At 42.8% G+C, this 18,418-nt stretch overlaps 3 protein-coding genes across 3 annotated transcripts; 2 read left to right on the top strand and 1 right to left on the bottom strand.

Moving 5' to 3' along the window:
• Window positions 1-2,570: 2,570 nt before the first annotated feature.
• klf11b (Kruppel-like factor 11b) lies at window positions 2,571-6,198 on the top strand. Its single transcript, XM_018683962.2, has 4 exons — window positions 2,571-2,772; window positions 3,643-3,921; window positions 4,328-5,306; window positions 5,575-6,198. Exons 1-4 carry the CDS (start codon window positions 2,734-2,736, stop codon window positions 5,874-5,876), a joined length of 1,599 nt encoding a protein of 532 aa, XP_018539478.1. The 5' UTR covers window positions 2,571-2,733; the 3' UTR covers window positions 5,877-6,198.
• Window positions 6,199-8,392: 2,194 nt separating this feature from the next.
• Window positions 8,393-11,272, top strand: dnaaf2 (dynein axonemal assembly factor 2). Its single transcript, XM_018683958.2, has 2 exons — window positions 8,393-10,370; window positions 10,453-11,272. The coding sequence occupies exons 1-2, from the start codon at window positions 8,646-8,648 to the stop codon at window positions 10,828-10,830; spliced, it is 2,103 nt and encodes a 700-aa protein (XP_018539474.1). The 5' UTR covers window positions 8,393-8,645; the 3' UTR covers window positions 10,831-11,272.
• On the bottom strand, window positions 11,060-15,724 carry lrr1 (leucine rich repeat protein 1). The gene is made up of 5 exons (XM_018683960.2): window positions 15,167-15,724; window positions 13,735-13,833; window positions 12,654-12,906; window positions 11,960-12,434; window positions 11,060-11,875 (listed from the first exon to the last, which is right to left on the bottom strand). The coding sequence occupies exons 1-5, from the start codon at window positions 15,347-15,349 to the stop codon at window positions 11,620-11,622; spliced, it is 1,266 nt and encodes a 421-aa protein (XP_018539476.1). The 5' UTR covers window positions 15,350-15,724; the 3' UTR covers window positions 11,060-11,619.
• Window positions 15,725-18,418: the final 2,694 nt, after the last annotated feature.

The raw sequence follows: 18,418 nt of genomic DNA, 5'->3' as shown, positions 1-18,418 counted from the left end.
GGTGGTATATTTAACCCTGCTGGGGCAACTCCCCCCTTTCTGAGTTCGTTCCTGGAGTTCCTGAGTTGGGGGAGTTGGCTGGACAGGGGAGGTGTGCACACAGAGGCCCTGATAGGGCCAGGGTAACCTTTCCTCCAGATTCCCTAACTAAGTTGAAGCTGACTGCCCCACTTATATCACAAACAGGCTGCTGTACTTAGGTCTGGGCTGCCTGTCATGCCTGCGTGCTAACTCGTTTTCCCTGTAACTCCTCCCTCTTCTTCTCTCTTCTTGCTAACTCCTGGCACCGAGGTTGCACTGCTACAGCTCCAGGCCCTCGTTGCTCCCTGAGGTCATGCTTATGTGAGTCATACCGAGGCACGGCCTTTCGTTAGTGGCCAGGCGCTGCCAGAGCCAGTCCAACACACCTGCTACACTCCCTTCTGCTGCAGGGAAAGCTGCAAACAAACACCAGTTTCAGTGTGACACAAGGTGAAGTGTGGTCATATGAGGTTTATGTATATATAAACAAGAAGAATCACAGAATATTACACATCACTGGTCTTTGCTCATGAAAATGACACTGGCCTGTATTTTTTAAAGCATTACTGTGGCGCCTCCTTTATATCATGGCTCCCAGACATTCGTTGGGACTTCTGACACATTTTTTCCTTTGTCCAAATGCAGTTGGTGATGTAACAGCATATGTAGGTCAAGACCAATTTGAATTCTCTGACATGTACTTATGGGAATGATCTGCATGGAAATAGCCTGACAGTAGGCCACAGGCAAAATCAGCCAAACACACATTACCATTAACATAAAGTTTAAAGAATATATTTGGTAGCAGGAGAACAAAGTGTAGTGTTTTTTTCTCAGTGCATCTGGGGAATTAAATGCCAGTGGAAAATCTCAATAAAAAGGTTCAATTTTCTGCATACGTAACTGTAATAATATAAATTAAAAACCTAATATAGCTCATATAGATATAAAGGGAGTTTCTTCTGAGGTGGTTGCCTCCACCTCAGAAGTCCTTAAATAATAGCTACACCCACAGACAAAAGATGTGTCAAAATCATGACCATAAGTGGGGTACACCAGTTACACTGTTGCCTAATTTATGTATTATTAAGAGAGTTGCCAATAGGTAGCCTAATGTAAAATAATAAATTCTTACATTAGTTAGTTAAAGGCTACAGCGATAACATGGATTAAAAATAATTCTGTTCACTTTGAAGCTCAAGGAATGTGTGATTGTGTTACGAAATGTGACAGTGACAACAATTTAAAAACTTTTTAATCTGCTTTTTCTGTGAGAAAACTGCACAAATAGCTCCAAAAAACAAGTCAGAAACCCGCGCTTCATCTAGCACTGGTGTTGCATTCAAGCGTTGTGAGAAAGGTGGGACAAATTAATTTCCTGAAAACCTTTTCACTTTTAAGTTATCAAAAGAGCTTGAAAAGGTCAGGGGAATATGTGAATTGGTAATAGTTGTGAAATAATGTGTGTATAAGTGTGTGTAATGTGTTGCAACCTTGCTTACTTATACCTTGTTTGAGAGTTTCTGCAAATTCAGCTCACTACTTGTGAACATCTGCAAAAGCTAGCATGATTTATTTAGTCATCTTATGTCAAACCTTTGCATTTTGACTTCATATACATTAGGAGTTTTGACCTGTTCTTCCTTCTATTTCTAAATGTAACAGCATACAGTGCAAAATCACAGACTGTGTGCTGCAGGAGACATTTCACTTAAACCCATATTACAGCACACACCTATGAAATTATAATTATAGAACACTTTACATAACATTTGATCTAAGATGGGTTTAAGTATACATTTTCATAAATGTCTGATATTTTGCCCTCTCTCATCAGATCACAATATTTAGCACAATAAGACATACAATGTAATAATTTGTAATCCTCATTTGAGAGGCCATGAAACATTGTGACAGACTAACAGAAATAGGCATACACTCGTTGCAATATAATGTAGTCTCAGTTCTGAAATTTCAGGAAACTACACTGATAAAAAGAACGGGTACATTCTAGCCTTAAAAGTGCATAACAACCATATAATGGGTCACTTATCTATGTTTTTGTAATTTTACCTTATGTAAGATTCTGTTACTTAGCTCCTGTATAGTCTCTTCACTTTGGCAATAAGTGCAAATTTTCCAATTCATAAGATATCAATGAATCTGATTTACAGTACTGGACGGGGAACATTGCGTTTATGTTATAATTTATTCTTCTGAATGACTTATATACTCTTTCATCAAGCCGTCTTGTCGTTTTCAGCAGATTGTTCCCACAGCCCGTCAACGCCGCATAGACTGGATCGACCTTTCGCCTAGTTTAGCGGCTGGCAGTTCATCGGGTTTACCCTGACACTGCTGACTCCGTGACCACGCCCACCAACGGCCACGCACCCTATTTCCTCCAACCGTTCAGCGAGCACGCACTGTTCACGCGCTCTCTGCTCGCCTATTGGCTGGAGCTCTGCACACACTCGATTGTGATTGGTCGAGTGTTGCCACCGCCGGTGCGTGTTGTGAGTTTTGTTTTTCTTTTTTTTTTTCTCTCCTCCCTGTGTTTTACACATACAGCTGAGAGAAAAGGCAGCCAGTCAGAGACAAAAACCACCTCAACCCTACCCGAGTCCAGGCAGGAGCACTGGCAACCGCCGTCTCTTTGTTCTTTACTGGCTCTGACAACAAAAAAGTGATATTTAAATATTGTATTCTTCAATGCCATCGCGAAAATTCACGGAAATGGACTCACACGGGGTAAGACAATTCTTTAAACATGTATTTGTTATGTATTTTCCCTTCAGTCCAGTAACACTCAGTTGTTTACTGACTGATTGATATTTCATGATTCAAGTTAAGTCATCAGCTAAATTCAACATTTTTGTATAACTCTCTTTTTTATTTATCTGTCTTTTATTATTTAGTGTCGTGTCAACGTCTAATCAATGTTATTAAATTAATATGTAAACACTTATTTTTATTATTACACACTGACATTTCAGTTTTATTTTTTACTCAGTCTTGTAAAGGTTATAACCTTTCTATCTATGATAATCTGAAAGTAAAATGTAATTTTGACATGGACGGAAGCCTGCAAGTGACACCTGGCTGAGTTTTTGTTGAGGACCAGTGATATGCGTTGTTTACTGTAAAAATTTATAACAAGTTTGTAACGTGATAAGCTTACTTCCTGATGCAAACCCGCTTTATGGGGATTTCACATGGCTCATCTCGGCAGCACGTCACTGTTTGGTCTATATTTGGCAATGGGAGGTGTCCTGGCTCTGAGCCAAAGGCAGTGCATGCTGGGCTGGGGTGTAGTCACCAGCACCCCCTCTCCCTTATTGGCAGCAGCGTGCAGTTTGGCCCGGGAACTTTAGATACAGGAACAGTGACTGAGCAGATGATAACTGGAAATTTGGAAATTCTTTTTTTTCCATTATGGTTAGGACAACTGAAAGCTTCCCTTCTGTTAACCTTTAAGCCATTACCAGATCTGAGTCAGATTTGAATCCACATTGCGTATCATGCAGTTGAAATTAACCATGATAAGTAAATGATGTGGCAGTGCTGAGTGTACTTATAATCTGCCTCCTTTGTCTGATGTTTATTTATTGTTCCTTTCAGACTGAGTACATGGATCACTGTGGGTCCCATGTGAAGAGAAGGAGGCACGACAGCGAACAGTCAGTCTCCAGTGGAACCTCTGGCCTGGAGTACACGGACCTGGAGGCAGCCGAAGCGCTGGTGTGCATGAGCTCCTGGGGTCAGGGCCTCTTCCTCGGCAGCAACAGGCCAAACCCCTGCAAGCCCAGACCCCTTACCCCGGCTTCAGACTCCTGTGACTCCCTCCTGCCGCCAGAAATCCCAGAGCCCCCGAAGGACTTTGTGTCCCTCTCCTCCCTGGTAAGACACTCCTCATACTGTACAGGTGCCAAACCGTTGAATAATCTGTTTTGCAAGACTGAGTATGAGCCAGAGGTTGGCACTGAAATCACATGGAGCTGTAAAACCTTTGAGATAACTGATGTTTGATTTGTAAAACATATTTGTGATTGTCAAGCTTTGAATTAAACCCCAAGGCTTTTTGATGTAACTGTAGCTGTAGATAACTGTAGTTTATGACATGAGACTGACCTTCAGACAGAGTTTGTTCTTGCAGATGCAGGGTCATAAAAAGATTATTCTTGTGTGCACCTGTGATGTTTACCTGTGCAGACACAGTTAACACTAGACACACACACCTTGATATTATTCTACTACTGGGATTCATTTTAATTCCTCTGCCTTCATATCTCCCGTCTTTTTCTAGTGTATGACTCCCCCTCACAGCCCCAGCTTTGTTGAGACTTCAACATCCAGCACTGGCCTCCAGTCAAGCTCTGGCCTGGCTGTGTCCTCGCAGCGCTGTGGGTCCGGGCTCCATCAACCTGTCCTGGCACCCATTGCCGAAAAGACCCCCTCCCTCCCCCCTCCACCGCAGCCCTGCAGAGCCATGGCGACTAGCGTCATCCGCCATACCGCAGACAGCACCCCCTGCCAACACCACATTCCAGTGGCCCCCAGTCCAGAGAAAACTAGAGACATGGTAACGGCTACAACGGTCTGTCAGCAGCAGCAACTACTACAGCAGCAGCAGCACATTACAAAGACTGAGCAGATAACCACACCTCCATCTCCTCCTGCTCCCCTCATGCCCTTAAAGACAGAACAGCAGCCCAGTCCCTCAAAACCCTGTTTGGACATTGCCTCCACCCCCACCCTTTTCAACATCCAACCGCAACACAGCCCACCCCCTCCCACTGCTCCCGCAACCCTGTCCCCACCTCCAGTCACCAGCCCTCAAATCATCTGCCAGATGTTCCCCGTTAGCAGCCAATCAGGGATAATCTCAGCCTTCATCCCCAGCGCGGTTCAGACATCCAGTACTGGAATTCGGACCGCCACCACCACACCCATCCTCCCCCAGCCCACCTCGGGTAACACCACCCCTGTCCAGCAGTCCCTCATTGTGGGTTCGGCGGTTCCCCAGGGCACAGTGATGCTGGTTCTCCCTCAGTCCTCGGTCTCTCAAGCCCCTCACTGCCCTCAGACTGTCATGACCCTGGGCAACACCAAGCTGCTACCTCTGGCCCCAGCCCCTGTGTACGTGCCAGCGGGGCCCAGCGGCAGCACCGCGCCCACAAAGATGGACTTTTCCCGCAGGAGAAACTATGTCTGCAACTTCCCCGGCTGCAGGAAGACATACTTCAAGAGCTCACACCTGAAGGCTCACCTCCGAACACACACAGGTGAGCATTTACAGCACGAGGGAGACTTTGGTTTGGTTAAATCTCATGAGGATGTGGAATGAACTGTGACTACCACAGATAAGTGTCGCATCCTGTTTGTAAAGCATTCCTTCTGTGTTATTCTCGATGGGAAGAGAGTGAGCTCATTGTTTTAAGTCAGACAGGCCGATGTGACGTGTGAAGTCTTTATGACTGCAATGTGACTCACTTGCCGACTCCCTGTTCTCCCTGTTTTTTCCTTCCCATCTCTCTTACCCCGCCCCCTTAGGTGAGAAGCCTTTCAGCTGCAGCTGGGACGGCTGCGATAAGAGGTTCGCCCGCTCCGACGAGCTTTCCCGCCACCGGCGAACGCACACCGGCGAGAAAAAGTTTGTGTGTCCCGTGTGCGACCGGCGATTCATGCGCAGCGATCACCTCACCAAGCACGCACGACGCCACATGACCACGAAGAAAATTCCCTCCTGGCAGGCTGATGTTCGGAGCTTGAACAAAATGGCTGCTGCCAAAGCAATGCCCTCAAAACCTGGCCTCGCCACGCTAGGCATGCTAGTACCTGCTGGTTCAAAGTAGACAATGATCACTGCCATCCTACCCACTCCCAAGATACCACAGGGATACAGGGAGCAGCCAAGCACACAAGGCTGCTGCTCTTTTACTCATGGGAATGAGAAAAAACAAACAAAACATGCACTGGACTCTTTTTTTCCCCTCTCTACTGCTCATTTGTACATGTATTTTTCTCTAAAGGATTCTTTTGTTTACTTTGATATAAGTGATAATATGTATGCACCCTTGCCAAAGCCTTTGTATGAAGTCTGTCTTATACATTTCACCTTCTCCACTTCTCTTACAACACTTTTTCTTTGATTGTGTTAATACTGATATATATATATATATATATATATATATATATATATATATATATATATATATATATATATGTCTATGTGAATGTATTGTCTGTTGTACTATGAAATGCATTAATTTGTCATATTTGGGAAATATTGACATGAAAAACAATGTAAATATGAGTATTAATCAACAGTGCTATGATTATACCTTGATTATATCTCCCTGTCTAACTTTTCATATTATTTAATACATATTTGTAATAAAAAAAAGAATGAAATGAGTCATTTTGGTTCATTTTTCCAATAACTAATGCTGGAAGAAGGAGGTGTTGGATCAAAGTGTAGTCAGCGATCCTTCCCGGTCATCTCATGCTGAAATACAGTGAGTGTCTGCCCACATCCCGTGTGCGTCACACGCTGACTGCCCCCCCACCACCGCCCTCTTTGTCAGCTGAAACTCACTTGTGTCCTTCGAAATGTGCTGACTAGCCTGTGGGCAGCTTCCTGCTGGCTGAATGATTTTTTTTTTTTTTTTTTTTGGTGTTATAAAAGCTCTTTTGGTGAAACCATCTGGGGACATTATGTCCTGTTCATTAGCTCAGAGCCAGAATTCTTGATGAGTCAGAGCATCAGACAAAAACAGACAGAGATTTGTTTGCCTTGTATTGGAGTTCATTAACTGATCATTTGAGCCCATTCAGCCCCTGTCACATGGGAACAAGGAGGCGGTGGAGCTGTGTGATTCTTGCATAACACACCCCTGAGTTTTGCTCATTCAAAAATTGCTTATCAGCCTGGTATATTTTTGTAAACGTGTCCCAATCTTGTGATCAGTGGTTACAAATAAGAAGTACAGTTATATAAAAAACTGACTATGCTGAGTCTAGTCTAGAAAATACAGGGGCTATGATAAAGTGGTTTTCAGTGTTTTCATGCTTCAACTGTAGAAGCTGGAAGGATGCGAGTGGAAATTTTATAATGTAAACAATAAAAAGAAACTACTAAGACGGTTCTGGGCCAAGACTGGCTCTCTGTGCTGCTTCCAGCCCCTCTCTCCTACAACACATTCATAAGCAGTGGTCCCATACCTAGTAACAGCACACCGCTTCCAATCAGACAGTGAGAAATATGAACTGCTGGGGGTGCGACCAATCACCTCTCTTCCCTGCACACCCGCCCCTTTGCCTTACTGACCGACATACTCACTGGCCTTGTGCCACCTGAGTGCTAGTCTACAGCGACACCTGCTGGTAGAAAATTGTCACTATCACCACCAGACTTTTTTTTTTTTTTTTTTTTTTAACATGTTGAGGGGAAAAAAGAGTATGCTCTTTAAATTTGCTTCTTATGGCTTAAGTAGTGTGAATCCTTGTAATTTCCTTTTTACAGTAAGTTAAGTGAATTAAATGTACTTTTTTTTAACATTCAGTTAAAAGCATAAAGTGACATATAAGTGGTATAACTCTAGAGGACATTTTAATGGTAAGTTCATTTGGTCCATTAGGAGACAAAACAAAAACAAAAGTTGATTTGACCTGAAAAGTGATGTAAAATGTAATATTCTCTTTAATTAATGACTAATTTCAATACGGCTTGACACAATTTAAGGAGATATTCATGCAAATATAAAGATTTTTAAGCAATATAGAACACTTATTGCACATTGTATTGTATATTATATCTGATTATATCTGATTTGAATTTAATTGGATTTATTGCCAATAAAATAAAGTGAACATAAAACAAATTGAAAGGACATTATTATTTATTATTTTTCGTGTACATACTGCACCTAAGTATTCAGACCCTTTTCTTATGGCGCTCCAATCTGAACTCAGGTGCACCCTGTTTGATTTAATTATCCTGAAGTCCACCTGTGGCAAATTCAACCCTCTGCACATGGACACTGGATGGACATACAACTCTGTACATAAGGTCCAAAACTTCACAGTACCTCAAAAATGAAGTAACCACTCAATAAGTTTAACTAATTAATTGAAGAAGAAGAAGAAATATGTGAAAAATTTGAATGCGTTTCGAAGCCACTGCAGGTGCGTAGATCTGATTTTCTTGTTGTGAGGCATGTTTTTGTTTATAACAATTGATAGTTGTTTCTCACTTTAATGTAAATATATGCATATAATATTTGTTAAAAATAAATCTAGTCAAAATCTGGCGGGTGTATTTGAAGAAAATGTTTCTCGGGGACGTGTTTCCTGGTTGCACCATTGACTCTCGTGTTGCTATGGTTACATGAACACAACCGGGACGTAATTAGCTGCCTGTTAAGAGTTTGTGGTTTCACAACACGAGCTAAAACACGTATTATTTTTTTGTACTTTGAAGAAACCAGATTGTAGCAGTTAATGTGTTCAAATTTAACTTCGTTTCTGAGCTGTTTTCTTGGACATTTGGGCGAGAGAAGGTCGGTGGCAGGTTTTGACCGTTTACTTCAACCACTCCAACGTTTCTCCTCGCAGTCACCAACATGGAAAAGCTGAAAGACTTAAACGTGACGGTAGATGAAATCGACAGACTGACAAAAGCTTTAAGAGATGAGAAATTCAGGGAAATGCTGCGCGATTACGCCCAAGAAATATCAGACCCGGAGAATATGAAAAGATATGAGGAGGAAATCAAAATTTTGGAGAAGGAGAGAGGAAACAGCGTCGAGTTTATCCACCCGAAACCGTTCAGGGCTCTCAGGACGAGTGTGGACGGCAAGCAGAAGTGCTTTATCAACATCTGTGCCAGTGATAACGTCGAAAAGCCTGAGTATAAGAGTGGTGTGTCGGAGGATGGCCGCAAAGGTCAGTGCTGGTCCCTGCCTCATGGTCTGCACCCAGGGAGACAGGACACCGACCCAAAAGGAAACAAGATCATGATCTATGATGTGATTTTCCACCCTGACACTCTCCACATAGCAAGCAGAAACAAGGGTTTCATGGATATGGTAGACAGTGTGGCCATTCAGGGGATCCAGAATGCTTTTAAAGTGACTCTGGACAAAAACAACATGCGAGTGATGAACACCAAGTACAAGGGCACACCTCAGCCTTGTGTCATCCGAAAACCCATACCTGGATACAAAGCCAGGGAGCCCTCAGAGAAGCCTGACCCTCTTGCCTTCCCGTACCCGGACGAAAAGAGACCTGTAGAATCCTCACAAACCAAACCTACAGATTCACCTGCAACAAAAACCAGCAGCGACACCAAACCTAAAAGCTACCAGATCCAGCCTCAGGAAACCAGAGAGCCGACCAGGCCGAACCACACAGTAAAATACAGATCTGTTGTCGACCTGCAGGACTTTAGATGCTCGAGAGACTCAGCCAGGGGCCCCAGGCCCAAAGAGATAGTGGTCACCATTGACTTGCCGCTGCTGAAGTCCGTTGCAGACACCAGCCTGGAGGTGAAAGAGAATTGCCTGCTCCTGGAGTCCAAGAAACCAGCGTACAGACTGGAGCTGCCTTTAGCCTACCCTGTAGATGAAGACAAAGGAGAGGCCAAGTTCAACAAAGCAAAAGGACAGCTGACAGTTACACTTCCTGTTCTTCCATCTCGTGAGGCTTTTGATTTTGGGCTTGCTACAACTGATGGTGACACTCAGGGTGTAGGAGATGATGAAGGGAAGGGGAAGGAATGTGAGGAGGGCGAGAAAGGTGAAGAGGAGGGAGGAGAAGAGCAGGGGAGGAAAGGCCAGGAGGATGCAGAGGGGGAGGAAAGTGTAGCGTGTGAATGCAGGGAGCAGGAGAGGGGAAGTGAGAAAGGTGAGGAGGAGCAAAGAGGCGTTGAGGAGGAGAAGGTAAAGCAGGAGGATCTGAAGCAGCAGACAAGGGTGGAGGAGGGAGAGGAGCAGATCAGGAAAGGCCAGGATGACGTAGAGGGGGAGGAAAGCGTAGTGGGTGAGGAGGAAAAATGGAGAAAGCAGAAGGGAAAAGAAGTGGAGGAGGACACAGAATGGAAGAACCAGAATGGAAAAGGCCAAGAAAGTGTGGAGGAGGAAAAAAGCGACAAGATTTATGAAGGTGAAGTTGTGGAGGAGGAGAAATTGAAAGAGCAGAACCAGGAAAATGAGACTGAAAACCAGTCCCAACTCTCCTCTGGCACCAGAGAGGAGGGAGGAGTAAATCTGAACTTTTGTTTGGAGTCAACGCCAGACAACCAAGACGAGACAGAGAAGACAAAAGAAAACTTACAAAGAAATGTGCAGGTGAGACAAACTCTAACCGGGGTGAAGGTAGAAGTGTGAGGTCAACCTAATCTGTTACGTCTTCAATGTTTTTCTGTTCCAGTTGGAAGCAGATGCTGCACTTCACAAGCACACATCCAGTGAGGAATCCCATACAGCTGCTCCTGCTGTGACGGCCACTTCAAGCCACGCCTCTGTAGAGGACTGCTGCATCTCCCAGAGGCCTGAAGCACCTGCACCAGATGAAGCAGACAAGTCAGACGCAGGGGTCTCAGGCTCAGGAAAGCAGGAACAGAGGGAGGATGTGGACGAGGACGACCTGCCGACAGAGCAGATCTCCCAAACCCCACAGTGTGACGACAAGCTGCCGCCTGCCTTGTTGAGGGAAGTTGATAAAGATGGTAACGAAACAGTCATCAGCAATCACTCCACTTCTGTTGAATTCATTTTCCAAAACACCCTGATGTTTGAACTGGACTGACGACTGTGAGCAAGGGCTGAAGGGGTTTTCTTGTATTACAGCAGTTTTAAACACAAGTGACATTCAGTTCACGTCTGCAGAATCTCCTATTAAACATTTTTCAGGCATTAAACCTGACCTTTATTTTCAAATTTTTATAGCATATTATATATTTATAGCATATATATTTCTTTTCTTTTTATAGCACATAAATCAATATCCCAGAATAAACTACCAGAGACAAGACATGGAATGCATTTATTTTATTGAATATTTCACATATATATAAAAAAAAGTTGTGGGTCATTAGCACAGTAAAAAGTAACTCCCTTTAGGTGATGCTTATGGACCCTGAGGCACTGTGTTCAGGAAATTGACCTAATGTCTTTATTCCCCTGTCTAGCTGAAGTAGGTCAGTAGGGGAATCTGCATTTTGCTGTTAGAGGCAGGAAGAACAGAAAAAGACGACATATCAGAGTCATTTTGTGTCAGTGTTGCTGCCTGCTATTATTACATACAGTCAGTGCCCAGCAGATACAGGCAGAGCAGGCATGAAGGTACTGATGAGTTGGATGTGAGGGTGAAACAGGCAGCTTGAAGCACTTTTAAAAACAAAGCTTAACAGAGTCAACAGTGTCCTTTTATTTCAAAGGCATTACCAGAAAACTGCACCACTGAGATATCCACTACTGTAGGCTCCTCCTCATCAGATACCCTCCTACAGTATCTCACTACTGCAGCATCCACAGCAATTTCTAGCTGTTGGTGGGTTTTCAGTAAAACCAAGTTTGACACCCTCACCCTTCCTGCTCATCTGATTCCTCTCTGGAGGGAGTTGTCTAAAAATTCAGAGTAGCAGGAGAGGGAACAGAAGTGCTGCTGCACCGGTGCGTCCGTGCCTCCCATGTCGTCCACCAGGACCACCGTGTGAGACACTTGGTGCAGGTTCATGCTGACCGCTGTCCTGATGTAGAAGTTGATGCAGACGCAGCCGCAGTCGCAGGTCTTGGCTAATTCGAGGTCCTGACACAAGTGGGCGGGGATGAGGTGAGGTCCGTACGGTATCCTGTGAAGTGAATCAGGAAGAGATTTTATGAGTTTGCTGTTAGAGTGTGTGATATACAGACTAAAGAGAAGGTGATGTTCTGACCTGAGGTTGGACACAGCTCTGGAAGCCAGCTCTTGAAGCGGAAGGGGGAACGTGAGCTGCATTGTGTGGTCCAAAGGGTTGGGCTGGATAAACGGGTTCCCGAACAGGTCCAGGTTCTCCAGACTCAGCTTGCGGAAGTCGCCGGGCAGCACGGCCAGCTGGTTGTGCGCCGCTGACAGGAACCTCAGCTTCGAGAGCCGGCCAATGTGGAATGGCAAACAGACAAGCTCGTTGTCGTCCAGCTTGAGGTTTGACAGTTCCCTAAGCTGGCAGAACTGAGCGGGGAGGGACTGCAGTCGGTTCTGGCTGAGGTCCAGGAGCTGGAGGGTCCGCTGCAGGGTGGAGAGGCACAGGGCCTCGCTGAAGGCTTCCAGGTGGTTGTTGTGGAGGATGAGTTCAGAGAGGCAGCTGAGGTCACCAATGGTGGCGGGAAGTTTCTTGATATGGTTGTTGCTGAGGTCTAGTTTTCGGAGAGCTGCAAAAATAAAACCAAAGAAAAATACCATGACTTAAAGGGCTAATCCAGCTATTTGTTGCTAGTAAGGGTCAAGCTCTTAAAACGCTGGATCCTACATCTCCCATGATGCATCTTAGCAACACTTACTTTAATACTTTAACAGATTCTTTATTAAGTAAACTGACCTCCATGAGTTAAACTGACAGATTTCCACTTTAATCTTGTCAAAGCCTTTACCTTTGAGCGACAGCATCCGCATGTCCACACGTGACAGTTTGCAGTAGGAGACCTGCAGCTGCTCCAGAGAGTAGGGGAAGTTGGAGGTGAGGGGGTAGTCCTTCTTGGAGACGATGGTGAGCTTCTTCTTGGGTTGCTCCACGTCCCTGGCGCGAACGGGGGTGAGCGTGGAGAGAGGCAGGCTGCTTGTGTCACTCCCTCTGTCCGCCAAACGAGCGGCCGAGAGGAAGTTCTTCAAGCTGTTTGCATCAGCCTATAAACGAATAAATGAATCAAGTTAAAGACTGATCTGATAGATTAACAGGTAGCAGAAACGGAAAGACTCACAGTTTCCTCTCAGGTTGTTGTGTGTGTGACCGGATTCCTTGAAATACCTAACCTAAATTCACTAACCTAGAATATCCTGACACACTTCCTTTGAACGAACATGATGAACTTTCTGCTGTTGGGAATTAAAAAAAAAAAAAAAGTGAGTGAGATGGAAAGTACAGGGCCATTTTGTGAACACCTGTGCAATCCAATACTCACCTTTTCTAAACATGGAGGTGTTTATTTAAATGTATGGTAATGCTGGTAATGGTATCATGGTGTTTATAAACTTGCGGCTGAGCAGGGTAATTGGACCTGTGTATCTTCACAATGTATTGTCAGTCAGTTTGTGGGTGTGTTTCTGTTGGTGTGACAGGTTGAACTATGTTAGAATCTGGGTGAAGGGTCACCACTGCTCCAAAACAACCAGAGGAGATTTACAGCAACTGGAAACAATGAGGTTGCTGTGGCATCGGCCACAGTCAAAACAACTGTTATGTGTCTGCCTAGCTGATAAATGAATGAGTGGACAGCCTGTCGTCTCTGAGCCCTGCGTTGTACTCTCCTCACATGGTAAATTCTGAAAAGAAATCTGTGTACTTACTGCACTTTTAAACAAGAGGCCTGACAATGTCATCTTTGTCTCATCTGTCACTTATTTTATATGGAAATGAGAAAGACATTGCTACAATTGTGAGTGTGAAAAGCTTGTTCCTGACTGTATGAACACCTTCATGTGCAGACAATAATTACACCACACTGGATGTCGTACCTTGCTCAAACAAATGTCAACAGCAGGTTCCTTTAATCTCACTGTGGCCTTGCCTTCCTCCACAAACCATGTGAAGAACTTCTCTATGTTGTCTTTTAGCTGCAAGAGAAAGTTGGCAAATGTCAGGGGTGGAAAAATACATTTCACAACATTAGGGCGGGTAAGCGGGTGATTCATTCTGCAAGTGCAGACAGGAATACTCCGAGCATTTGAACATTTACGTCATCAAGCTGGTTTTGACAGACTTTACAGAGGCATGACTCTTTAAATCAGAAACAGAAGCTTCTGGGAAGCTCAGCATTTCAGACTGAAAACAACACTGCTAGCGTTTCCAATCTAGGTCGTCCTGGGAAAAACAATGATGAATAATTCAAAAAAGTAGATCTAAGTGGCTCAAGGGATTGAGTGAACTGAAAAGCAAAAACGCAGGCAATAAAAGTTACTGGAATGTTTTGCTAATGCCTGTATGATACAGTCAATGTTTCAGTGGAATAGAGGAATGCAGCCAGTAAATTATAAGTCCCAGCAGGGACTAAAATGCTTTGTTACAATGTGACCAAAACACAGTCAAAGTCAACAGTCCAAGCTGTGAGAGAGAAGAGAACAATACTTCAGACTTAAGTGAGAGATTTGGTGCCTGGATGATCAAACTGTTCAATTACAGTGAGCAGAATTACACATTTCCTCTTCTGTATTAAAATGTTTTCCTTTCTTTTTTTAATGTATAGTTAAAGGAACAAAATGACAACAACAACAACAACAGGGAGAATAACTATAACAACACTCAGGCATAAATCATACAGCACTGATGAAAGAGAGAAGAGTGAATATTAATTCTGCCATGCTGATGTTAAAGTGTAAAGATCAGTGACAATATGAACAGCTTTCATGACTTAATGGTTGTTTAATGTCTTTTCTCATCCTTCTCATGTCTCTGTAAATACAAAGTCTGCTCTTGATCAGAGGGCTGATTCAGGCACAATGAATCTCTCTATTTAAAAATAAATGACTGAAAATATAAGCAGGTTTGTGGCTGAAACATAAATAGATGCTACATAAACAAGATTATAGACCTGTATATAGACCTATAGACCTAAAATAAATCTCACATTATATTTAATATGCTCATCATTGTTTTTTTCACTCATTAAACCTGCTGTTGTATCTGTCTATGATGGGTAGTGTTTGCCTAGGTCTCTCTGCTGTTTTCAGACTTTAACTGGCCTTGAAATGTTCTTCCACAGATTAATAAAAATACTCCTACTACTACATTTGACTTGAAGCAGCTTGAAAGTAATATAAGGATCTTGGAATCAGCCTGATTTGGAAAACAACAAGAGGCCACACACCCCGGGATACATTATAAATGTGACTCCAGCTGTGACATCCAACAAATACAGTACACAACAACAAAAACAAAAACAACACAGACCTTGTACTTGGATCCTGCTCTGTCTTTCGCTGTGCAGATCATCATGTAGATGTTGCTGCGTTGGCTCGTCTTGTCCAAATGCCTCCCGATGGACAGCACCGCCCTCGTCCCTTTCCCTCGACTTTTCATACCAAACGTGGGGAGCATCCGATTCACCACCTCGACATCGCACTGCAGCTTCATCGTAACCCGTTAAATGAAGACTGGAGTCCGGCTCGGTGCCGAATCAGAGCGAGCTAAGGCTCTAAATGCATACCAGAGGAAAACTTCCGTGAAAAAAGTAACGCTAGCTGCTGACACACTAACATCCGTGCTCGTCATGGATGTCAACAACCGAGCAGCTTTTTCCGCGCGGTTTCAGCTGCATCTGAAGGGACCCGTCGAGGACACCGCGTCCTTTCTACAGCGGGGACACAACACTGCAACTTTCGTAGGGTAAGTGCAGCTTTCCTGTCAGTATTTTTTTTTTTTAACAAACTCTAAACGTCCCGCATAGTTTGCTGTTGTCAGTTGGTCAGTTAGCTGCAGTTAGCATGATATCGCGCGCGTGGGAAGTGACGTCAGCGAGGGAGTCGTTAACGCAGCTCGCGCTCACATTGGACAGCTGAGGGACAGACCTCTGAGCGGTGTTAGGTTACATTTAACATGACGTTTGTTTGCCCAAAGTATCAATAATCGATAATAAAACATAATCCACGATCCTCTCCAGAGGTGGAATAAGTACAGAGGTAATATCAGCAATACCATATTATATTAATCTGTTTTTAAAAAATCAGTACATGTAAAAGCATTTTAATGTTGTGGTTTGTCAACGTGGAGCCAACCTGAGATACTTTATTAACTATTCAGTAGATTCATAGTGTGGTACAACATCATATTTAATAAGCAATAAAAATACATTTTAATCTGAAGACTAACTAGAAACTAAAGCTGTGAAATATATGAAATAGATTAAAACTAACTAAAACTAAAAATAGTTCCCTTTGAAGTGTAGTGTAGTGGAAGTTTAAAGTAGTACAAAGTGAAAATAAGGTATAAGTACCTTAACTTTGTACTTCAGTACAGTACTTCCTTGGTCTAACACCAACATGGTTATTTGTTTTCTAGATTCTGTGGTCAAAAGAATCACTGCGTAATTAATAATAACAATAACTAACCACAACATTTTTTAAATAAAAAGAAAGTTAAATTGTGGCTCATGAGAGGTGTGAGTTCATCATCTTAGTTAAGATGTGTGTATGTATAGTTTTGATGTGCAGTGATTTTATTGGTGATGATACATATTGTAGTTATTGTATGAATGTGATGGTAGAATGTGTTTGGACTTTATTGTGTTTTCCTTGACATCTTGTAGATGTGTGACCTGGGGTCCTCTCTCTCACTGGGTCCAATAAACTAAAAAAGAGAAAACAACAAAGCCCTCTCTGTGTCACACCTAGAGCCCACCTTACTTAACAAATTTCACTTACTAGCTTTTCCCATGTCTCACAAAGGTGTCTCCATGACGACTGAGCAAACTCCATTCAGCAAGGAAGAGCTTCTGAATAAGTGATTAAATGGCCAAGTTTTAGTTTAGAATTTTTTTGCTATTTCCATGGTACAAGTGAAGAATTTGTTTTTGCACTTAACCTCTACATGAGTTAGTAAAACATAAGTTTGGTTAATAACAGATAAATGGGTTAATAGATGAATGAATGAAGACATTCAAAAACATATGAGCACAATTTTCCCTCATGACACATTACCACACTGTAAATGTGGTCTGTGGCAATGGCGACATCTAGTGGTCAGCAAGGGGAGAGATAAAAACTATACTATACTGTACTGCACTGTGGGGCAAAAATAAGATTTTTTGTAATTTTACCTATTAGTTTGGAGATAATGTTTTACATATATCAGTTTATAAAATATGTTGTATTGTTATAAACATGTAAAGTAGTTAAAACCATGTTGAGCAGCTACGACATTTAACTGCGGTTAACATGTTAATGCATCAGTAATAATAATCCCATAATGTGTGACTTTTACTTCAGTAAAACTACTACTATACTCAGCAGTCCAGTCAGGTGTTAACTGTTGTTAGTTTTGTTGTGCTGGTTCCTGAGCTGATAAAATATATTTTTTTCTTGCCATCATGACTTTCTGTCTCCTCTCTGTATTGTGGTCTATCGTTCCACCACAATATAATACAACACTCTGGAAAAGCAAACTCTTAAAATGAGGTTCACAGACAAAAATATTGGCAGTGAAGTTTGACGGAGGGCTGCTGTTAAAACAAACCATTTCCCTTTTGTGTCAAGCCAAAACTTTGTGTATAAATGTGTAGCCTCTCAGTAACACATTTCAATCCTCATTTGTACCAACCACCCTCAGTCCTGCAACCGAAGTGGAAAGCTGTTGATGAAACCAAATGATCAGTGTTGTGACTCCTGAGTCCGTCCACAGTGTTTCTACTCTTGCGCTTGTAGTCGAGGACAGCAGAAGTACCAGTGAGTCTGACAGTGTCTGACATCGTCACCTCAGATCAACATGATCACAAGACAAAATCAACTCCAATCTCTCCTCTCCTTCTTTTTCTTTCTTGTCCTCTATATTGACAGAATGCACTTTTGTTCCTGACCTTAAATTCAAAAATAGAAATGTGTTGCAGTGAAATGATTTGCTGCAAGTTTTAATCGACTCATTTGAGAGAGCGAGAAAAAAAAAAACAACACGCCAGATTCATCTACCTTAAAAGTTGATATTAAGCACCTGTTCCTTCAGGACCATCTTTATTTCCCACAGTTTGACATTCACTTCATGTTCTCTGCTCCACACACTGCATCTTTCACTGATAAATGCTTTGTAGGGTTCAATAAAATAATAACAAATGAAACAAAAAACAGAACACTCATGTCTTTGGTTTCACCTTGATGTCTATTAACAAACTAAAAGACAATACCTTTGGCAACAACATGCAACTTTTCTTTTTTTTCTTTTAATTATTCTTACATTTTCCTCTAAGTAGGACAATTTCCACCCATCTAAATCCCACCCCCTACACACACACACACACACACACACACACACACACACAAGAACAGGTGAACCTTTATTTTTGGAAAACGTCTGTGACGAAATGTGGGAACGCTCAGATTGTGGCAGTGCCGTGTATTAAAGGCATGTATGCACCATCTTGATCAGACTGTGACAATTATTTATACACACACTCTGTCAGTGTAGGTGACAGACTATTGCTGCCACAAGGAGAGT

Source organism: Lates calcarifer, linkage group LG19 (genome assembly GCF_001640805.2).
Source record: "Lates calcarifer isolate ASB-BC8 linkage group LG19, TLL_Latcal_v3, whole genome shotgun sequence".
Lineage (NCBI taxonomy): Eukaryota > Metazoa > Chordata > Actinopteri > Centropomidae > Lates > Lates calcarifer.
Note: the sequence above shows the minus strand (reverse complement) of the source record. Positions and strands in the feature narration are given on the sequence as shown.